Source organism: Heliangelus exortis, chromosome 7 (assembly GCF_036169615.1).
Source record: "Heliangelus exortis chromosome 7, bHelExo1.hap1, whole genome shotgun sequence".
Classification (NCBI taxonomy): domain Eukaryota; kingdom Metazoa; phylum Chordata; class Aves; order Apodiformes; family Trochilidae; genus Heliangelus; species Heliangelus exortis.
The window spans coordinates 12,829,373-12,850,324 of NC_092428.1; the positions used below are offsets into that span (position 1 = coordinate 12,829,373).

The 20,952-nt window shown below is 40.8% G+C and overlaps 1 protein-coding gene across 6 annotated transcripts in view; it reads left to right on the top strand.

Annotated features, from left to right (window-relative positions):
* The window catches only part of PRKG1 (protein kinase cGMP-dependent 1), a 426,892-nt gene that overhangs the window by 360,073 nt on the left and 45,867 nt on the right, over positions 1-20,952 (top strand). For 5 of the 6 annotated variants that reach the window (XM_071748882.1, XM_071748881.1, XM_071748883.1 and 2 more), the window contains 2 exons: positions 2,375-2,440; positions 14,218-14,292. In XM_071748882.1, coding sequence (XP_071604983.1) covers positions 2,375-2,440; positions 14,218-14,292 — 141 coding nt within the window. Of the gene's footprint in view, positions 1-1,575; positions 1,784-2,374; positions 2,441-14,217; positions 14,293-20,952 lie in introns of those variants that run through there. The other variant, XM_071748886.1, reaches the window with a different exon arrangement.

The following is a 20,952-nucleotide window of genomic DNA, read 5'->3' on the forward strand; positions in this document are numbered from 1 at the left end:
TAAAGGGACAGTATACATTCCTGTATGAGTACACATGCACCATGCTTTTTTTTTAAGAAGTATTATTGCTTTAATATCTCTAATCTTCAACTGCTATTTCTAACAGCATTTTTAAGTCTCATTTTCTACTTAAGTGGAAATGTACAGGTACAGCCTGACCTCTCTGACAAAAAAAATGATGGAGCAGTTCATACTGAGTGCACTCCCATGGCAAGTGCAGGACAGCCAGGGGGTCAGGCCCAGCCAGCATGGCTTCAGGAAAGGCAGATTCTGCTTAACCAAGCTGGTGCCATCCTATGACCAGGTGACCTGTTTAGTGGATGAGGGTAGGGCTGTGGTGTGGACATTGTCTACCTGGACTTCAGTAAAATCTTTGACACTGTTTCCCACAGCATTCTCCTTGATAACCTGGTGGCTCATGGCACAGACACGTGTACTCTTTGTTTGATTAGAAACTGGCTACATGGCTGGACCCAGAGAGTTAAATCCAGTTGGTCACCAGTGGTGTTCCCCAAGATGCAGTTTTGGGGCTGGTCTTGTTCAGTATCTTCATTAATGATCTAGATGAGGGGACTGAGGGCTTCCTCAGTAAGTTTGCAGATGACACCAAGTTGGGTGGGAGTGTTGGATCTGCTTGAGGGTAGGAAGGCTCTGCAAAGGGACCTGAACAGGATGAACCCGTGGGCCAAGGTCAATAAAATGAGGTTTAACAAGGCCAAGTGCCAGGTCCTGCACTTTGGTCACAACAAGATGAGGCAATGTTACAGATTTGTAGTGGCTTTCCAGAGTAGTGGCTGGAAAGCTGCCAAGCAGAAAAGGACCAAGGGGTATTGGTTGATACCCAGTTGAATATGAGCCAGCAGTGTGCCCAGGTGGCCCAGAAGGCAACAGTATCCTGGATTTGTATCAGGGATAGTGTGGCCAGCAGGAGAGTTGAAGTGGTCGTGGCCCTGTACTTGGCATTGATGAGTCCGCTTCTCAGTTACTGTGTTGAGTTTGGAGCCCCCCTCACAAGAAAGATATTGACCTACTGGAGGAAGTTCAGAGAAGGGCAACCAGGCTGGTGAAGGGTCTGAAGGTTGGGGGAATTGGGAATGTTAATTTGGAGCAGAGGAAGCCAAGAGGAGACCTCATTGCTTTCTATAACTTCCTGAAAGGAGGTGAGGTGGGTGCTGGCCTCTTCTCTCAAGTGAACAATGACAGGACTAGAGGAAATGGCCTGAAGTTGCACCAGGGGAGGTTTAGACTAGATTTGAGGAAGAAATTCTTTACCAAGAGAGTAATCAGGTGTTGGAATGGGCTGCTCAGGGTGGTGGTGGAGTCATCATCCCCAGAAGTATTCAAGTCCGTGTAAATGAGCACTCTGGGACATGCTCTAGTGAGTGATACAGATATTGCTATATGTATTTTATTCAGAGGGGCAGGGGCGCAGTGTTGACAGTTGCCATGGTGATCTTAGAGGCCTTTCCCAACTGACAATTCCATGATTCTGTGAAAGGAATTAGGTGTGTTCGAAAGAGGTGGGTTTCCTTTGCCTACAGTTCACTTATCCTTCATATCCTGAAGAGTTTGGAGTGGATTTGAATAAAACAGAAGCTCTGAATCCTGTATATTTGTGCGGTCAACACAGAGACATCTCTATGGCCCTGACAAAACCCAAATTGGTCTGATTAAAATGAATTAACTTCAGATTTTATAGCTTGAGTTGGCCACAGCCAAATTTGCAGTGGGGCAGGGGAAGGGAGTACATCAAACACTTGGTAATGAAGAAACAGAAAAAAATGTAAGTGCAGTGTATTTGATTTCTGAAAATGCTGAGACCTTTCAAAAGCTCTGACTTGATCAGGCCCCTTTTATAGGCACAGTACCAGCCTCCTCCATGCTCAGAGAGCAAATTCATAATGATTCTTTTAGCCTACCAGATATGTTGTACCTGCTCTGAGCAGCAGAGCTGATGTCCTATTTCTCTGGATGCTTCTTGTTTCATCTTTGAGACACTAATAGGTTTTTTGGAAGAAGGACATGAGCAGAAGTCAATATGTATACTATACTATATAATACTATAATACTATAAATAGTATTTGACTAAAACTGTTTCTGTGCACAGATATGCATAGTGAGAAATGAGAAAAGGTAAGTGTGACTGATGTCTTATTTACAAGGAGATCCTGTTTTTTCTTGTTCACTCATGTGTGATTTCTAGCTTTTGACTGTTTGAAGCCTGTATGGATAATGAATGTTAAAAAATATAGAGAAAAAGCTGTGAAACTCTCAGATTTATTCCTGAAGTGCTTTAGAAGGAAATGTGGTAGGAAATTAATTTAAAAATTGCCACTAATATAATATAACTTAAGAAATGTATTTTCTTTTTCAGGGAGGATGTTAGAACAGCCAATGTCATTGCAGCTGAAGCAGTAACTTGTTTGGTCATAGACAGAGAGTAAGTACATTTTACATTTACCTGCTGTGGGGTGGGGCTATCTCTAGCTTTCACCTTTGATGGTTTTTAAAAGAGCCTTTATAATTTTCTCCAGAGATGCTGTTTAATTTTGAGTAATACAGTCACAGTATTTGTGTGTCCTTGGTGAAGGAGAGGGAAGATCCCCTTAAATCAGTAAGACAAAACTTAGGAGCAACAAATGTAGACAATTAAGAAGCACAGAAAGGCAAACTGGAAATAAATGGTGAGACGGTGATGCTGCAGAAACAGAGATGGGTGTTGTGGTGGGAACACAGATTGACTCTGTGTCAGCAAAATGTCACAAAAGGCATCAAGGCTCTGGCGACATGTCCGTGAGGGGACAGACAGCCCTTGCCCAGAGGATGTAGCCTTGATTTGAAGCTTTGCAGCTCAAAGGAAATAGAGAAAATCAGAAGAGTAAAATAGTGTCTTATATAGGGAGCTTGATGGATTTACATCATTTTAATCTAGAAAAGAAATGTCTAGGCTCCAGAAAACTGCTGCAATTTCATATGCTTTCTACAATTGTTGGGAATAGGATTTTAAAAAGTGAGCATTGTCCTGAAAATTCAGCATGACTCTTGAGGTGGTGTTCCAGTTGTGAGGGCAGTGAAGTGCTGGCAAAGGCCATCGAAAGGTATGGACAAATCTTCCATGAGAAATCTTCCAGTGCCACTATAGAGTAGCTCTGTGAAACCATGAGACAGGTGGGTGGAATCAATGGGGACTGACTTTTCACTGCCTCCCCCAATGCAAGAACACAAAGAAACCTGTAGGAGGAAGGCAAAAGCCAAAAGGAGTCAGCTCTTCATGTGGGAATCCCTCACAGAGCTGTAGGAAAATGAGAAGAGTTTGTAAGTGTGCAAAAGGAAAAGAAACCCATTGCATTTTTTAAATACCTACCTCTAGGAATTTTCAAAGAGCTGTAGGAGAGCACAAAGACAAATACCACAAATGGTTGCTTAGCCCCAGAACTCTTCCCTGGGCACATTGTCTTGATGCAAGACAGTATCAGAGGTGAGATGCTGGGATAGGAGAGTCCTCTGAAGCCTTTATGAGATACATGAGAGACACTCAAGAATACTGTAGGGATGATCTACATATGCTCAGTCCTGCTTTGACATGTTTAGTATTCAGTTATCTGACAGGCCTTCATTCCTAGTACTCTGTAATTCCTAGTGTTCTGTAAAAGCTGAACTGGGGAATAATACTCAAAAAACCCTACGTCTTCAGATATATTAGTTTGTTTATAATACATTTAAAAAAAAATACAGTTTTTATGTTGAAAACAGATGGTGAATTTCAGGACTGGTAGCTGAGTGGTCCTCTTTTACATACACAAGCAAGGTAGCCTGGGAGATAAAGGACTCACTACCTTTTATTCTGTGGGGCACAGAGAGGAAGAATTGGCATACTTCAGTAATTTAGTAAGCATTAATTAAGAGAAATACAAAGAAACAAGTAGTTTGTGTATTTTTTTCTTAATAGCTCTGTAAGGGGTATTTTTGTTTTGCACTGTAAGTGTTTAAAAAGTCCAAATTAACTACTAACTGTAGAGTCTTTTTCTTACTTTTCCCTTGTGCCTTTTTGATGGTATATAATGTCCTTGACATAAAAAGGAAGTAAAAAATTTAAACCGATGAAGCTTCACCAGTCAGTGAGGCAGCAGCAGCAGTGACAGCTACTGAGGTAACCCTGAGTTGTGCTGGGGGTTTCTAAGCTCAGAGACCCCCCCCACTCACAGCCCCAGTGGGAAGAGGAAGGTCAGTGGCAGCAAATGAGGTGTGGAGGAGGCATTGCCAGGAGCCCCATGGGAGATTTAAATGCCCCCAAGGAGTGCAGTGAAGAGGAGTGGGCAAACAGGGATGTAGATCCGCAGTTCTCCCGGGGCAACTCACACAGACGAGGAGAGCAGCAGGGCACTGAGCAGCAGCAATAATTTACTCAAGGAGTGACAGTAGCTACTCAGAGGAAGAAGACTGTGCTCTCAGCACCCACCAAACTGGATATTGATATTCAGGCCACAGGCTGTGAGGAATGACACAGCCTTTCCCTGACTGGAGGCATCTCTGACTATGGCTGTGTGCAGTATGAGCAGGTTGATGACCTGCTCAGCCGGATGGCACAGCTCCAAGATGAAGTGATGGAGCTCAGGGCAGAGGTGAGTAGGTTAAGAAACAACAGGGAGAGTGAGAGGGAAATTGATTACTTTCACAAAATGATCTCTCCAAAACCAGAACAGGAGGTAACTCTCAGTGGAGCAGAGGATCCAGTATCATCTCATCAGCAAGCCCACCAGCCCTCCTGTTGTAACCCACAGGAGGAGGGTCAATGGGAACAGGTCACTGCCCAAGGTAAAAAAAACAAAAAATGAAGCAAATGTGTTCCTTTAAGAAACACAGCAGCTCTAGTGCCCTTGCAGAACATGGATGGGGTTCTGCAGAAGAAACTAACTGGTTATGAACAAGGTTGAGGGCTCACAAAGCCAGAAGCACCACCAAGGCCAACTCATGGATGGTGGCATTGAGTGCACCCTCAGCAAGTTTGCTGATGACACCAAACTGTATGGTGTGGCTGACACACTGGAGGGACCTTGAGAGGCTGGAAAGGTGGGCCCATGCCAACCTCATGAAGTTCAACAAGACCAAGTGCAAGGTTCTCATCTGGGTCAGGGCAATCCCAAGTAGTGATATAGGCTGAGCAGGGACTGGCTTGAGAGCAGCCCTGAGGAAAAGGACTTGGGAGTGCTGGGGGATGAGAAGTTCAACATGAGCCATCAGTGTACAGCCCAGAAAGCCAACCAGATCCTTGGCTGCATCAAGAGCAGCCTGGCCAGCAGGGCGAGGGAGGTGATTCTGCCCCTCTGCTCTGCTCTTGTGAGACCCCACCTGGAGTACTGCATCCAGTTCTGGAGCCCCTGCTACAAGAAAGCCATGGATGTGTTGGAGTGTGTCCAGAGAAGGGCCACGAGGCTGATCAGAGGGCTGGAGCACCTCTTCTGTGAAGACAGACTGAGAGAGTTGGGGTTATTCAGTCTGGAGAGGAGAAGGCTCTGAGGAGACCTTATTGTAGCCTTCCAGTATCTGAAGGGGCCTATAAAAAAAGATGGTCCTCAAATGAAACCATAAATCCAAACACTTTGAGAGCTGAGTGACTTGCCTCACAGGTCCAACCAGAGCCCAGACTTCAGCTCTGATGGGGAAATGCCTGGGTCTGCACTAAGCCTCCTCAATCATTAAAATGGGCAATGTCTTAGTGAAATTTGATAAGGGTTGAAAAGGCTTAAGAAAAAAACCATCTGGCTTAAGTAGCAATGCATGTCAACACTTCCATAAAATAAGTTAATACATTGAAGCATTTGGAATTCCAAACATTTAAAATAAATTTATCACTAAACTGCATTTTACCTCAAAATATATTGAGTGTATATAGGAACACTGTATATATCTAGAGCTGTAAAGGGAGAAAGTTTAGATAGGATTAGAATTTGGATATGAATCCAATTAAAAAGAAAACCTTATTTAAAACAAATCCCTTGGGTTTTGATTATGTTTTGTTGTCATATCAATAGGCCTAAAGCCTTTTGGTTTTGCAATAACATCTACAAAACAAGAAGAAGAAACCTTTTTATATCACTCCACAATAACAGAAGGATTACCTGGGCTTTCTTCCCTACAATCATTATGTAGTACAAATGCCAGAAAACCTCAGCAGAATTTTAAATAGGCAAGACCTGCAATTTATGGGTATCATTTTTTTTTTCATAACTTACATACAGCTTTACAAAACAACTATGACAAAGATTACTTTGTATTGCTTTTCTACATTACAGCCTCTGTCATCTTCTGTAACCACAAAATACAAACCCTGCATCAATGCTTGAAAACAGGCTGTTGGGAATTTTGTTTAATCTACCTACTGCTTTCATCTTACCAGCAGTCATCAGAGAAATTGTGCACATAGCAAATTATACTTAAAATATTTGTTAATGTTATTTATTTGCTATCTTTTGCACATGTTTGCATGTGACAATGGCTTTTAAGTGGCGGTTGGGGTTTTTTTTAGTCACTGAATCATAGAATGTTCAGGGTTGGAAGGCACCTTTGAGATCACCTTGTTCCAACCCCCTGCCATGGGCAGGGACACCTCCCACTTGATCAGGTTGCTCAGAGCCCTGTCCAGCCTGGCCTTAAAAACTTCCAGGGATGGGGCTTCCACCACCTCTCTGGGCAACCTCTGCCAGTCTCACCACCCTTGTACTGAAGAACTTCTTCCTAACTTCCAATCTAAATGTACCCTCCTCTAGTTTGGATCCATTCCCCATGTCCTATCACCACCTGACATCCTAAAAAGTCCCTCACCATCAACATACTTCAACATGAGGATCAAAGGCTGAGCCCTTCTTCATTTTTCCCATAGCAGAAACACCCACGCAGTGATGAAGAAAACCATTTGATAAGAAGTCTTAGGTCCCAGGAAAAAAGGACCAGAAGTAAGCAACTGTAGGAAAATAGGATTTAACTTTACCCTTCAAGACTAATATTTAAATAACTGTATCTTATGGTTTCTGCAAAAAAGTAAAATGCATTAACGAACAGGAATGTTAACAAAGTTTTAACTCTGTACCACTGCTGTTGTGTCCAGAGAACTGATCTGAGTCCCTCAGTATCATTTTCTGGCCCATATTAAAGCCACATGTTCACTAAATGCCTAAGAAAACCAAATGTTATCAATATTTTGCTGAAGATGCAAGATACTCTTCTGATATTTTATACATATTATATATACCTATTAAGCAGATTATAATACCATGTTATTTGATGATGAATAACATCTGGGCTACCAGAACAAGCAGCTGCCTTTCCTTCAAGAACAAACGAGGCTGCAGACATTTGACCCATCCTCACTGGGTTGCTGTGCTCCTACAGCTGCAGAGGCAGGGATCAGGTTATCCCTTAACTGTCCCACTCAGATCCCATGACAGCCTCATGGGATGTAACCACTGTATTTATATCCCAAAGCCTACAGTTACACAACAGAGTCTTCCCTTGGATTAGTGGAAAGGATTCAGCTTCTTACAGGCTGAGGTCCTCACAAGAGCTGGATGGTTTCCTTCCCTTCAAGTATTTCTGTGAGAGATATCACACAAGAAGAAACTCTACAAGGAATGGAAGGAAGGACATCTAGAGAGGGGGGCACATAAGGAAGCTGTCTGAGCAGCAAGAGACCTGGTTAGAAAAGCCAAAGCTCAGTTAGAACTAAATCTAGGCAGGGAGATCAAGGGGAACAGCAAACATTTTTATGAGTATATTGACAGCAAAAGGAAGAGTGGGGAAGGTGTGGGCCCCCTCAGACAGGAAACAGGAGAACTAGTGACAAGGGATATGGAAAAGGTTCTTAATGACTTCTTTACCTCAGCCTTCACTGGCAAGGGCTCCAACCACACTCCTGAAGTCACAGATGACAATGGCAAGGGATGGAAGGAAGAACTGCTGCCCATTGTGAGTGAAGGTCAGGTTTGGGACCATCTGAAGAACCTGGAAGTGTACAAGTCCAAACGTGGGTGCTAAACTGCTCTCTGTTACATTCCAAGAGTCATGGCAGCCCTGTGAAGTGCCCACTGACAGGAAAAGGGGAAACATAACCCCCATTTTCAAAAAGGGAAAGAAGGAAGATCCAGGGAACTATAGGCTAGTCAGTCTCACCCCTGTGCCTGGAAAGATCACGGAGCAGGTCCTCCACTGCTGGAGGCACTGCTGGAGCAGAAGAAGAATGGAGAGGTGGATTAAGAACCACAGGGGTTTGATGGCTGCAGCCAAAGAGTGGCTGTCAATGGGTCCGTGTTCAAGTGGAGGTCAGTGACACGTGGAGTCCCACAAGGATCAGGGTTGGTATCAGTGGAGACAGTGCAACAGGTTGCCCAGAGAGGTGGTGGAATGATTTATATATTTTATATGATTTATAGTTCAAGGAAGGTTTTCTGGTGTTCCGATGAATTCTTATTAACTTGTCTCTTATATAATTATTTTATAGGTAGGTAAATAACTGTAGAAATTAATTTGAGTGGGGTGAAAATCGTCTAAGACTTCTGCAAATTTTCAAGATTATGCAGATGCTTCTCTGCTTATGAGGAAAAATAGCATTTATTTATATCCAGATACACAGTATATTACAGTGTTTCATTTGTTACAGTGGTGTTTGTCAATATTTATGTGGAGTTTTATGATAGCGATGGAAACTTTTAATCAGCTTCACCTACAGCTGGAAGCTTCTTCCTTGCAGGAAGAGGAATGGTGTATGTCATGAAGATTGCCAAATATTTTCTAGTACTGACAATATCTTTGGTTAGTCACATGTAACTGCTGAAGCAGCAATTTTAATGCTTTGTGTGTGTTTCAGAAAAATTCATGTTGCAGTTAGAAGAACAAGTGGGAAAATATTTCCCTAACAAACAATGTATATCCCTGTGAAACTGGAGAATTTCAGTCTTGCTGACAGTAGGAATTAACGTCCCATGTCATTGGCATTATCTTGTCATCAGGGTAACTACCAGCTTCCTTGTAAAAAACTTACCAAGACAAGCAAAAATTGTTCAAAGCAAGGTCTGGGAGAGTCACATTTGAGATGGGACATTGCTTAAGTATGAGGAGATCAAATGATTTGCCTAAAATAATTTCTGTAATTCAAAAAAGTATCTCTTAAAATGCTACAAGGGTGGAGCAGTGGGAGTTAAAAATACCATGAGGAAAGCCAAGCAGTAGTATGTGATGGGTCTTTCATTACCAAATTCTCACTCAGTCACTGGTGCCTTGCTTTTTTTTTCCTTATAAAACAAGGCCATTGCAGTCACAAACCCACCCCAAAGACACCCTAAAAGTAATATAGCTTTTTCTTGCAGATTTCTGTAGGCATGCTTTGCAATAATGGATTTTCCATGTCCTTTTCTGATGTAGAAATGAGCAGCATTCCAGTCTAAAAAAGAAAACAACCTGCAGTGCAGCAAGCATTTGATATGTCCCACAGACTTGAAGCCATTTTGTTCTCATTTGTCCTTGTCCTGAAAATATTTGTTACAAAGGACTACGTTATCATTCTCTCCATTTTGCAATTATCATTTTAAGTCCCTTCCTTTACCAGAATAAATAATTTCATTGGGATCTGGCCCTTAACACTCTCTGGCTTCATCAGCAGTCTCCACCATGCAGGAGGCGAGATATGAAGCTCATCATTCAGCTCCAGCCAAGCTGTAGGAGAAATTTCAGCTGACTTTGCTGAGGTTTCATGTCAGATAATGCTGTGCTTCACTCCCATGTGAATGAATAAATAGTTTTTGTGAACAACAGCAAGTTAACATCCTTTTCTCTAAATAGGGAAGATTGATGAATGGCCTGTTTGGTCAGTAAGGAATTGGCTGGATGGCTGCATCTAGAGAGCAATGGTCAATGGCTCAATTTCTGGATGGAGATCAGTGATGAATGGTGTCCCTCAGGGCTCTTATTGGGACAGTCACTGTTTAATATATTCATCAGTGACATAGAGAGAGGGATCAAGTTCACCATCAGCAGATTCACAGACGACACCAAGGTAAGGTTGTCACACCTGAGGGACAGGATGCCATCCAGAGGGACCTGGACCCAAGTGGGCCCAGGTGAACTTCATGAAGTTCAACAAGACCAAGTGTGAGGTTCTGCACTTGCGACAGGGCAGCCCCCTGGTATAAGCACAGGTTTGGGTATGAAGAGCTGTAAAGCATCCCCGTGGAGAAGGACTTGGGGTACTGGTAGATCAAAAGCTGAACATGAGCTGGCTGTGATTTCTTGCAGCCCAGAACTGTATCTTGAGCTGTATCAAAAGAACTGTGGCTAGCATGTAAAGGGAGGGGATTCTTCCCCTCTGCTCTGGTGAGACCCCACCTGGAGTCAGGAAAGATATGGACCTGTTTGAGCACCTTTTCTGTGGGGGCAAGCTGAGAGGTGGGGTGGCTCAGCCTGGACAATAGAAAGCTCCAGGGGGGCCTTATCACAGCCTTTCAGTTCTTAAAAGGACCCACAAGAAACATGGGGATAGACTTCCTAGCAGGGCCTGTAGTGTTAGGGCAATGGGTTTCAAGCTGGAAGAGAGGAGATTCAGACAAGATATAAAAAAGGAACTTTTTTTAGTGAGGGTGAGGAAATACTGGCACAGGTTGCCCAGAGAAGTGGTAGATGCCCCATCCCTAGAAACCTTCAAGATCAGGTTGGATGGGGCTCTGAGCAATCTGATGTAACAAGCTATCTGCATGTTGCAGAGGTTTGGGCCAGATGGCCTTTCAATGTCTCTTCCAACCTAAACCATCCTGTGGTTCTAGGACTCTATGAACCATTAGGAAGATGTCTTTCAGGAGTAAACTGTAAACAATAGTGAAGAAGATACATGGCTTAGCATAGAGCTTTGAGTTTGGTTGTTCTTTTAAAATGTGAATTATTTCAGATACACTCTGCATTGTATTTTCTGATACTGACATTCATGGCATGGCAGAAAGCTAAGGGAAAAGGCAGAAAGCTAAGCTTAGCTTTGCTAAGGGATCTCAGTACCAGGCAGGCTGGCATCCTCTCCATGCTCAAGCTTAATAGTGAGATAGGGGTGATTCAGCCAGGATGTCTGGAGAGAGGGAGATGTTATTTCTGTCAGCCATGAAGTATGGAACCAACTGGGGGGCTTGAAATTGGTTTGTGAAGTTAGCAGAATCAACACACTGTTCATGGGAGTTCTAAAACTATACCTCAGCCATTTCAAGGAATTTGTAGAAGCCTTTAGATACTTGGAGAGCAGATTTTCTTCCAATTAAATGTATGATCTAGGTAAACACAAAAATCTTTTAAAGCAGTTGTTAGTGGTCAGGTGTCTTTTATTAATTTTTAATTCCAAGATCAATCTTTTCTTTACAATTCACAGGCTTTCTGTGTTTCTGACTTGCTAAGATCCTGTGTAAAAAAAAATTGAGTCTTGATAGTTAAAAATTTCCCATAGTAGTACTGCAATAATTATTACTCCAACAAGAAGCTGATTGTAGGAGATGCACGATATTGTTGCCTCAAACTTGTTTCAAGTTCATCTCTGTTGTATCTCGTCTTAGACTCCCTGAGGAGTGATTAGATTTGTTGCAGAAGCAGTTGAACTGATTGGGGAAAAGTTAAGAACTGGTATATGCTGGATTTGGTGGGTTAGTCCTCTACAAAATTTTTGCTGAACATCCTGTGATAGAAATTGTGTAGACACAAGTGGGACTGCCTTGAGCAGCTGTTCTGTAAATCCATTTGAATAAGCACTTGCAGACACACTTTACTTACAACTACTTTGTATAGAAATAAAACAGAAGGAAAAGGTTCAAAACTCATGCCTGGCACTCTGAGAAAGAAGCTGGGGCAAGTTTTTGTTCTTTTTCACACAAACCTCTTGAATCTGAAAAAAATGTTTGCATATAGATTCTCCTGAACTGTAAACATGTTTACACTGAAATTGATTCAGGTTCATCTTTTATTTATAGGTAATTTTTTTCTTTCATATAATTTATTTATGTTGATAGCCATATTTTCCTGGAGTGCTGAGATTTACCAGGTGTAAATGTGGGTGCTGGGAGCACAGAATTGCCTGATACAAATGTTCAAGAGAGATGAAAGATAAGAGCCACTAAACCTCCAGACACATCTGCTACTGGCAGAGGCCACTACTGTTACAAAATTGAGTAGAATTTGCAGCTACTGAGTGGTAAATATTTGGGGTTTTTTTCCTCCTTATTATATTCTTCATTTATGTGTATCAAGATGACACAGGGTTTTTTAGGGGAACATTTTAAATGTAGCAGGTATTTTCAGATTTTTCACTTTGTATTTTACATTTTTGTCTGTATTTGAAAGCCTTGTTTTTTTAATGGGATTAGTTATGAGGTGTCAAGAAAGGTTACTTTATCAACCGTCTTGGCAGTGGAAACTGGAGAAAAAGAAAAAAAGAAAATGTATTGTCCTAGCATGATTGGCATAAAAGCTGAGCTGAACTCTTCACTAGATATTTTAGGTTTTGCTGTTGTACCTTTTTTCCCAGTTGGAGTAAAATTTATCCATGGAGAAAATTGTTTATGGTGAGAGAATTAAAAAAGTAAGAGAGTAGGCTATGTAGAGAAAAAAACCCCAAAACAACTAAATGTCTTTTTCTGGTTGAGTTCTGGGGGGTGGGGTTGTGTCCAGGATGATGCTTCAACTGCACTAAGGTAGGCAATAAGTGACTTGAATGCACTTTCAGTATCTTGCCCAGTCCTAAGTCTTCCTTAAGATATTTTAATAAAAAACTTAAGGGTATTGAACAATTTAGTCCTGTTAGTGACTTTTTCTTATTTTCCCATATAATGTTTCACTAGACAGATTTATTTTCATTGCCAAAAAAAAAAAAAAAAACCCAAAAAAACCCCCAAAACCCTGTGGATGTTTAACCTTGCTACATTTTCCTAAGCACGTGAAAGCAAAGCAAACCTAGTGATTATAAATTGCATTTTGAATCTTAGGTCATGTCTTAGAGCATTCCAGGAAGATCATGGTGCTAGAGTCTCACTTAATTGCTTAAATATCTCTCTGTGGTGCAATTGAGCACTAACATGCACATCTTGCTTTGCTTTTGCTGTTGTCTTTCAAGGGTTTGGCTACATCCTATGGCACATCTTCAGCACAGGAAAGATAAACATTGATGGGTTGAATGAGCTGAATATTTCATATTTTTACTACTGAGTAAGGAATTTTGGGATGAAAAGATACTCTGGTTTTTAATGTGTCTTATTATTGAAAATTACAGCCTGCCCTGTTAAACAATTCTAACACAATCTCCATGCAGGAGCTTCTATTTCTTACTTAGTCTGGGACACTGTATAATATCACTACCAAAGATACAACAGTTGCATTTTTAATTTTTCTTTCTCTGGATTTTTGCTTGTTAGTTGATCAGATGGTCATTGGGTACATTTGTGTGAGTCATCTGTGATAAAAAAAGTTTTCTAAATCTTTTTTCCAGTAGTGTCTCTTGTGTCTCTTGCCCTTTGTGTCTCCCCTGAGACAGAGGACACTTAGGGGACTGCTCAAGCTACTTGCAGTTCTTACAGAAGGCAGCTCAGCACTGAGTGTATCAAGCACTTCTACCATCATCTTACTCCTTTTAACCTGATTAAAGCCAAGTTTCCTCTTAAATGTCATTAAGCAATTTGACTTATGACAATCTGTTTGTCTTTCTGCCCTTACTTTCACTTCTCTTTTTATTTTCTGTCTATTTCTCTCTGCTGTGTTTTTGGATGATGTTTCTCTGAAGCTGAGAAAGCTAGGCTAAAGAAATAAACATTACACAATTCTTAGGGCTTCCTAAGGTTTCTGGTTGGAGGACATATGGGGATATGGTGGTGTCACTTCACCATCATGGGACTTAGCAGCAATGTTGACAAAATGACTTTGAAACTTATATTGGAGGGAGAGAGAACTTCAGCAGTAGTTTGCGTGGGTTCAGTCCCTCAAAGTGCTGGGTAAGTAAGTCTGGATCTTCTTGGCATTGGTTATGACATTTTCACCCCTTCTCCAGTGTGTCTGAGCCCATGTTTTCCAGTGGATGCCTGGCCCTGGTTTGGTCTGTCATGGCCACCTCCAGCATCAAGGGATGGGCTCTGGTGCTGCCAAAGAGCCACATCTGCTTGCTTGGCTCCCAGATGGAGACCTTTCCTCTAAAACTTCTCCTTGTTTTTACAGCTCCTTCAAACATCTGATTGGAGGTCTAGATGATGTTTCAAATAAAGCCTATGAAGATGCAGAAGCAAAAGCAAAGTAAGTGTCTGATCTTTGTGTTCATTGTAAAATTTTAATCTTGTTTCTGTTGATGGTAGTTTATTGTAATTTAAAAAAAAAACCTACCCAGTTTGTCCTCAACACAATAGTATAAGCCTAAGTATAAACCAGATTTAAATGTAGCAAATTAGATGCCAAGTCCATGAAAACAGGAAATCCAGAGGGAGAGGGGTTTCCTCAGATGGGTGCCCAGAAATGAATTGTTCCAAGGTCTATCTTAATCAGAATATTTGAGTGCACAGAAATGTTTGATCTTCAAAATTTATCACAAAGTAATTCTCTTGGAATATTTTAAGCTGAGAAATTACAGATCCTGGAAAACTCAGGTAATGAAGGAAATTATTCTTGAATCTGCTCTGTTTCTGTAGAGACCTCTGTCAGACATTTTTACAAAATCAAAATGTGTTCTGAGACAAAGAACAGGAAATGAATTTTGGTTTTTTGTAGTGAGTAGGAGAGCCACTTTGATGTGAAGCAGCATATTCATTTGAAGTCTGACTATAAATATTCATTCCTGTATTCCTTTCAGAAGTAACTGTGCTGTATTTTAAAATATTTCCAGAAAATCTCCCCTCTTCATTCATTCCTGATCTACAATTTGCTTTTAAAAGGAAGACTTTATTATGTCTGTAATTTGATGCTACACCAACAACAAAGCTTCTGAATATTAACATGTTCTTTATTAGAGGGTTACCAAACATAAGCCAATATGATTCAAAGGCAAAAGTAATTTAAAAGAAAACTGAAGTTGCTTTATACAAAATCATTTTCATTTCCCTCATATAGAATTATTTTTATTTTTCCTCTTACAACATTATTTTACTTCTGTGTCATTTGTTTATTATTACCACATTAAGGAAGGGGTTAGGTGTTTCCTCAGATGCTTGGTGTGACTGTTAATCAGTGGTCTGCAGCCACCTAAATTTAAGGTTGCTCTGAAGTTATATATAGTAACTTCTCATTGAACCCAAAGCAATTTGAAATAGTGTACAAGAAAGGAATTTGGCACTCCTGTGGAGAGTGAGAATAGTTAATTGATTACACACAGCTTTTTGTTTGCTTCAGAAAGTAAAGACACATGCCAAGAGACTTTGTTTCTTAGGCAAGACTTGCTAATACTGCAAAGTAACCACAACTTAAGATAGTATTTTCTTTTTTATAATCTTTGAGTGATATTTGAAATCTGTTTTTAATCATGTTTGATTTATATTAAGGTACCCCAGAGTTGCATTGTTGTTTAGAATAATATTTTGCTTTCCCAAATCAAACATGTGAACTTTCATCTGCAGATGCCTAAGTTCCCTAAAATTTTTGTTGATGTAATTATAAAGGCAGGAGACTATCAGCCTCATTTACCAGAAAACAAGACTTGGGGGCACAGAATGCAAAGTCAAGTAGGCCTAGTGGTATAGGAGCAGATAACTAGCTATTAGATATGATACATTAATCTATAGTAATATATATACTAAATATTAGTACCAGCTGGTAACGTGATGTAATACTGGTGGCAGCTTATGTAAAGTGGTGGAAAATTAACTTAAGCTGCTTCAGAGAGATGGTCCAAAGTATCCCAGGCAAGTGCTATTCAAGTGCTATTATTATTTTGGGGGTTTGAGGATGTTTTGGGGTTTTTATGTTTTTTTTTTAGTGTTACTATTTGGATTATATTGATTTCCATCAGAACAGAAAGGAAAAATTACATCAGTAATGACGCTGAGGAGTTTTGGGTTTATTAATGACATGATGTTATTATTATTATAGAAGCTGTTCTAAGGTTATACCACAACCCATTATCCCCAAGCAAAGATTTGAAAAACTTTGCAAATAGAACTCACCATTTCCCATTCCATAGTCTGTCTTTTCGTATCTATGATTTTGAGCTGAATTATTAATGGAGTATCACATAGTAATTTGTTATCATGGACAATGTGTGTGCAGAGACTTTTTTGAGTTTTAGGGAAGGACTTTCAGGATCCCTTCTGTGCTTTATATCATGTCTTTCAGGAGGCTTCAAGTTTGGACCTATTTTGAATAAATTCTTCACTATGGGAAACAACAGGCCAATGCTGACCTTAGCATTCTTGAGCTTTTATCTTCTTTATTCCTCTTCTTTTCTTTTAATCCTGATGGAAGGACAAAGTGTTCCCCATCTTGTTGATGGGGAAATTGTTCCCAAGAAGGAGGAATTGGTTAATTTTGATAGCATCATTTCTATCACTGCTTTCTGTCTGGAGAAACATTTTTAAAAATGAATGATGTTTCAAAGGATACAATGTTTATTAGTCAAGTTTTGTTCATGCTCAAGTTTTCTTGACTCCTCAAAAGGAAGCATATGCCTGCAGAAAGATGAATAGGAGAGGGAGAAATGGCAAAGTTACTTGGAGTGTAAAACGAGATGCATTAGAAGCTGCTGCACAAAGTTTTGTTACTCAAGAATTGCTGTTCCTAGATCTTGCAAGAGAAAACTCCCCTGGGAGAAAAGTCTCCTTAGCAGAAAGTTTTAATGTGGATTATATTTCAAGCAGCTGTTAATTAGTTCCAGCTAACTGTCCTTCAAGGGCTTCTCTTTCTGAGGAGTTTGGGAAGGGGTAGAACTTGGCATGTAAAGCACATTTGGGTTTGGTGAGGCTTTACGCAAATCACATCAATTATTTTTTTTCCCCTCTTTTGGCATCTTTGCAGTTAGCTTCTCATTTTCAGTGCTTGCATGGCAGGTGGCAAAAGACCTTTGGATAGAAATTTTCTGTATGCCCCTTTCTAACTGGGGATCAAGTGGATGATCCACACAGGGGGCAGAGATTCAGCAAATGGAACCATGTAGTGTAAATACCAAGGACATCACTGTGAGATGGAGTATCAGAGCCTGCTTTTGGTTGGTGTGGTGGCCAAAATTTGAGCACTTTCGTATTTTTTAATCATTTGCTGTTAGTTAAAAAATGATAACTCAAATGATAGGTGTAAAAATATCTACAAAATGGCAGAAAATATATTTTCACCTTAATCTACTAAGGTGATTATTAAAGCCGTGTTAATTTGTAGGCTCCTGTTTGGAAAATGTATGGATTTAGATTACATCCAATGCAGGGTTCATGTTCCTAAGCAGAACTCAGGCCATGGGCAGGAGTTAATTGCAAAAATAGCTAAAAAATTAATTTCACTGGTGTGGGTTTTTTTGTCTCCATGCTATAGCATGACCCTGGGGTTACAGAGCAGGGCATGACTGAGAGGATGTTAGGCAGAAGTTAAATGGTCATATCTTTCCATGTATCCCAACAGTCCTCCAGGTCTGTAAAGGGCTGAACAACTTTTTGTTCAGTAATTCTGAATGATCTTGTGTTTTCCCAGCTAAGCCTGAAGAAATGGTTATTGTGCTCCTAGGACAGGGCAGTCAAACTATTGTGGAGAACTGAGCTACAACTTCCTACCCATGGGCATGATTTGAAAGAAATAGCAAATTCTACTTCACTTTTAAAGGCAAACAAAACACCACCATTCAAAAGGAGTTCAGCTTAGTAGAAGGGCTTCCTTGACCTCTAAATGAGGTGTCACAGGGTCACCATGGCTTTAGGGATTTGCACACTGGATGTGATAGTTGTAGGTATCTCTCTGTTCTGCATGGGCACCTTTGGATTGTGTATTAAATGCCTGGCCTGCATAGGCAGCCAGCATGACCAACACAAGACTGTGTGGTCCAGTAAGAAGGTCTGAAGGAGTTCCTGCCAAGCAGACCTCTGAGAAAGTGGTGTTCTTCAAGGGCTTTGGCTTTCCCTAAAGATTGTGCTCTGTCTAGGAAAGCAAGTGTGCACCTGGGCCACTGAGAACAGTGGAGTTCAGCAGGGTTACTCGTGTGCCCAAGTTGAGTTATCTTTGATGCAGCTTTTTGAGTTTCCTTAAAGTCAGGTGAGTCTAAAATTTGTGGCTTTTATCAAAATGGAAGAACCTTTTTTTATCCTCATGACTGCAGAGATTGTCTTCTTAACACGTGCTTACTCAAGCACCAGAACTCATTTACTTGTTTAGAACTAACACCTTACTACCCAACTGATACCTATTTTGGAGACATTTTTCCCTGCTTTTTATAGCTTGGTATTGGTACTTTTAAATGTCCTTTCTTTGTATTCAGTCTCCTAAGTCAGAAATCATTGATAAGTCATCAGTCAGACCATATAATTATTTTCTAAGTATTCTACTCATCAGATGTGTTCAGATAAGTTAGTAAATTAATCAACTAATGAATATTGTTGCATTCTTACTAGAGTACAGGTGAAGGAGAGGCAAGCATTTAATTTGGTTCACATTCAGAAGAGCAGGGCTTGTGTCCCAGTGTCAGGCCCACCCAGGTTGGTATTTAGGGTGTGAAGGAGATGTGTAAATAAGCAGGAGACCCATCCAAGTGTAGATTACTTCCAGACAGAGCTGTTGCTGCAGTTCTCATAAATCCAAGAGGAAACAGGTGGTTTCTACAGGAGTTGCTGGTGCCAAGTGAGATGAAGGTTCAGCAAATACCATGAGCTTCAGGCATGTAAATCCCTTCTTCTGGCTTCTGCCCCATCCAGAAGACTTCTCACATTAATCTTTGCACACTACTTCAACCACTAACAAGGTCATCAGATGAGATCCCCTCTGGCTTGGTCCCACCTTTCCATGGCATGGCTGTAGCAAGGGAGAGCCTCTCCCATGTCACATAAACAAGGACAGTGACAAGGTGGTCCTCACCACCACGCTGGGAAAGCTGGTAGCTTCCTGTGCTTCTCCCAGCCAAGCAGAGAGTTTCCACTCTGATGACCAGGGTTCCTGCTCTCCTGCTTTCACATCTGGAATTAGCTGCTGATGTTGATCTTCAGTGGCAGTGGGGCTTGAAATGAATACCCTAATGAAGTCCAGGCACTGGTGCCTTGGTGCTGCCGCTTCATCTTCTCAGCAGATGTGGGCTATTTTGATGGCACTCTTTGCTCTTTTATTTCAGCTGCCTTGCAGCCCTGGGGGAACAGGTCTTGGTTTGAGCAGCCAAAATATTTTCCTTTTCACAGGACTCTAAGAGGCAGGGGCATTTGTTTTCCTTGCCTGGCAGCTCTGGCCCCAAATACCATTTGTCTTTACCTGACCTGTGGTATCATAAAGAGCTCCATCCCAGCCTCTTATTGTCCTGGCCAGAGCCAGCTCTCTCACTACATTTACTCCTAATGAAGCATCCTAACAGTTTGCTGACTTTTTTTTGGTGTGGTGAAGAGGGTGGTTATTAATACTTTTTCTATTATATAGGCATAATTTGTAGATACTTTTAACATCCCAGCCTGTCTGTCAGGGTAAAATTGACTTTATTCTAATGGAAAGGTACAGACACAGCTTTGCAATTTGATCAAACAGCATGGTATGGTATTCCCACCAGGTCCTCTTATGCCTTTTAGTGTGGCCTATGTGGCTTCTAAGGGGTGGTTCTTGGAGGTCACTGCTGTCTCTACACATCTCCATCCTATACAGCCTTTTCTTCCATTTATTGGGATCATCTTTGAGAGTTATTTTAATAGCTGAAGTTGTCTCTCAGAGTTGAAAGTACTTTGGGTAGGTCTAGGTATGAGTAAGTAGAGCAGAGCTAGAGGTATAGATGTGTACAGAAAAAATACCTTGGGGGCAAGGATCTGCGTTACAGGCTGCATTTTAGTGACGTTTTCCTTTGGGCAACTTCAAGTCTGGTTCTGAATGTTCAGCAGTTGTTTGGGGTGTGTAAACCTGCTCCTCAAGCAAATATTCCAGTTAGGCATCACCCAAAAATCTCGTGAGATATGTGGAAAAAGGGGAGGAATAGTTTGTTAATGCTATAAAAAGCAGATTTTCTGATCATATAAAGCAGATTTTGCAATAATGAAAATAATTCTCTTAGTGAGTGCTATGGAGAAATCACACCTAGTTATTGATATATCTTAAGTTTGTTTGAGTTCAAGTATCTTGCTGTCTAGAGGAAACTGGACTTCAGACAGTGTTATGGCCTCTGGTATGCAAGAGGGTTTTTTTTCCTTTCTGCTGGAGAATTTTGTGTATTACAGAGTTTAACCTTAAATAATTTGTCATTTCTTCCTGAAGCCACTGGTAGTTTGTATCCAAGTCTGGCTGTTGCACTTCCCACCTGCTGTAATAAATCAGTGTTTACTTAGCAAATCAGGCCCCAGAAAGTATCATAATAGACAAATCAAGAAGACAAGCGGGGTGGTAGCCCTAAATGAAGGGAGTGGAGGCTGCTAAATTGTGACTTTTTTTTGTTTGTTTTTAAGATGAATTGCTGTTTGCTTGCAGACTTGCATTAGTCTTGCAGAGACCTGTGCTGGGTAGACTTTCTGGTTACTTTCCTGTTGAGAAAATGCACTGTGTCACTCATGAGTAATATATTAAATTAGCTTTTAAAACCAAGTCATTTTTAGTGAGGTAATAGTCTATATGCTTTCCTCTTGCTAACTTGATTGTTCAATATGATACTGGGCTGTGTCAGATGGAAGCAACAGTTGAAAAAAATCGGTGTCTTTGAAGCAGTCAGCTATTACAATATTTTACCACATTTAGTTCATAAAACTAGGGCCTGTACTGATGAAATAAATATGCAGCAAAAAGCTTCCTGACAATAACGAGTCTCATTTCAGAGGAAAC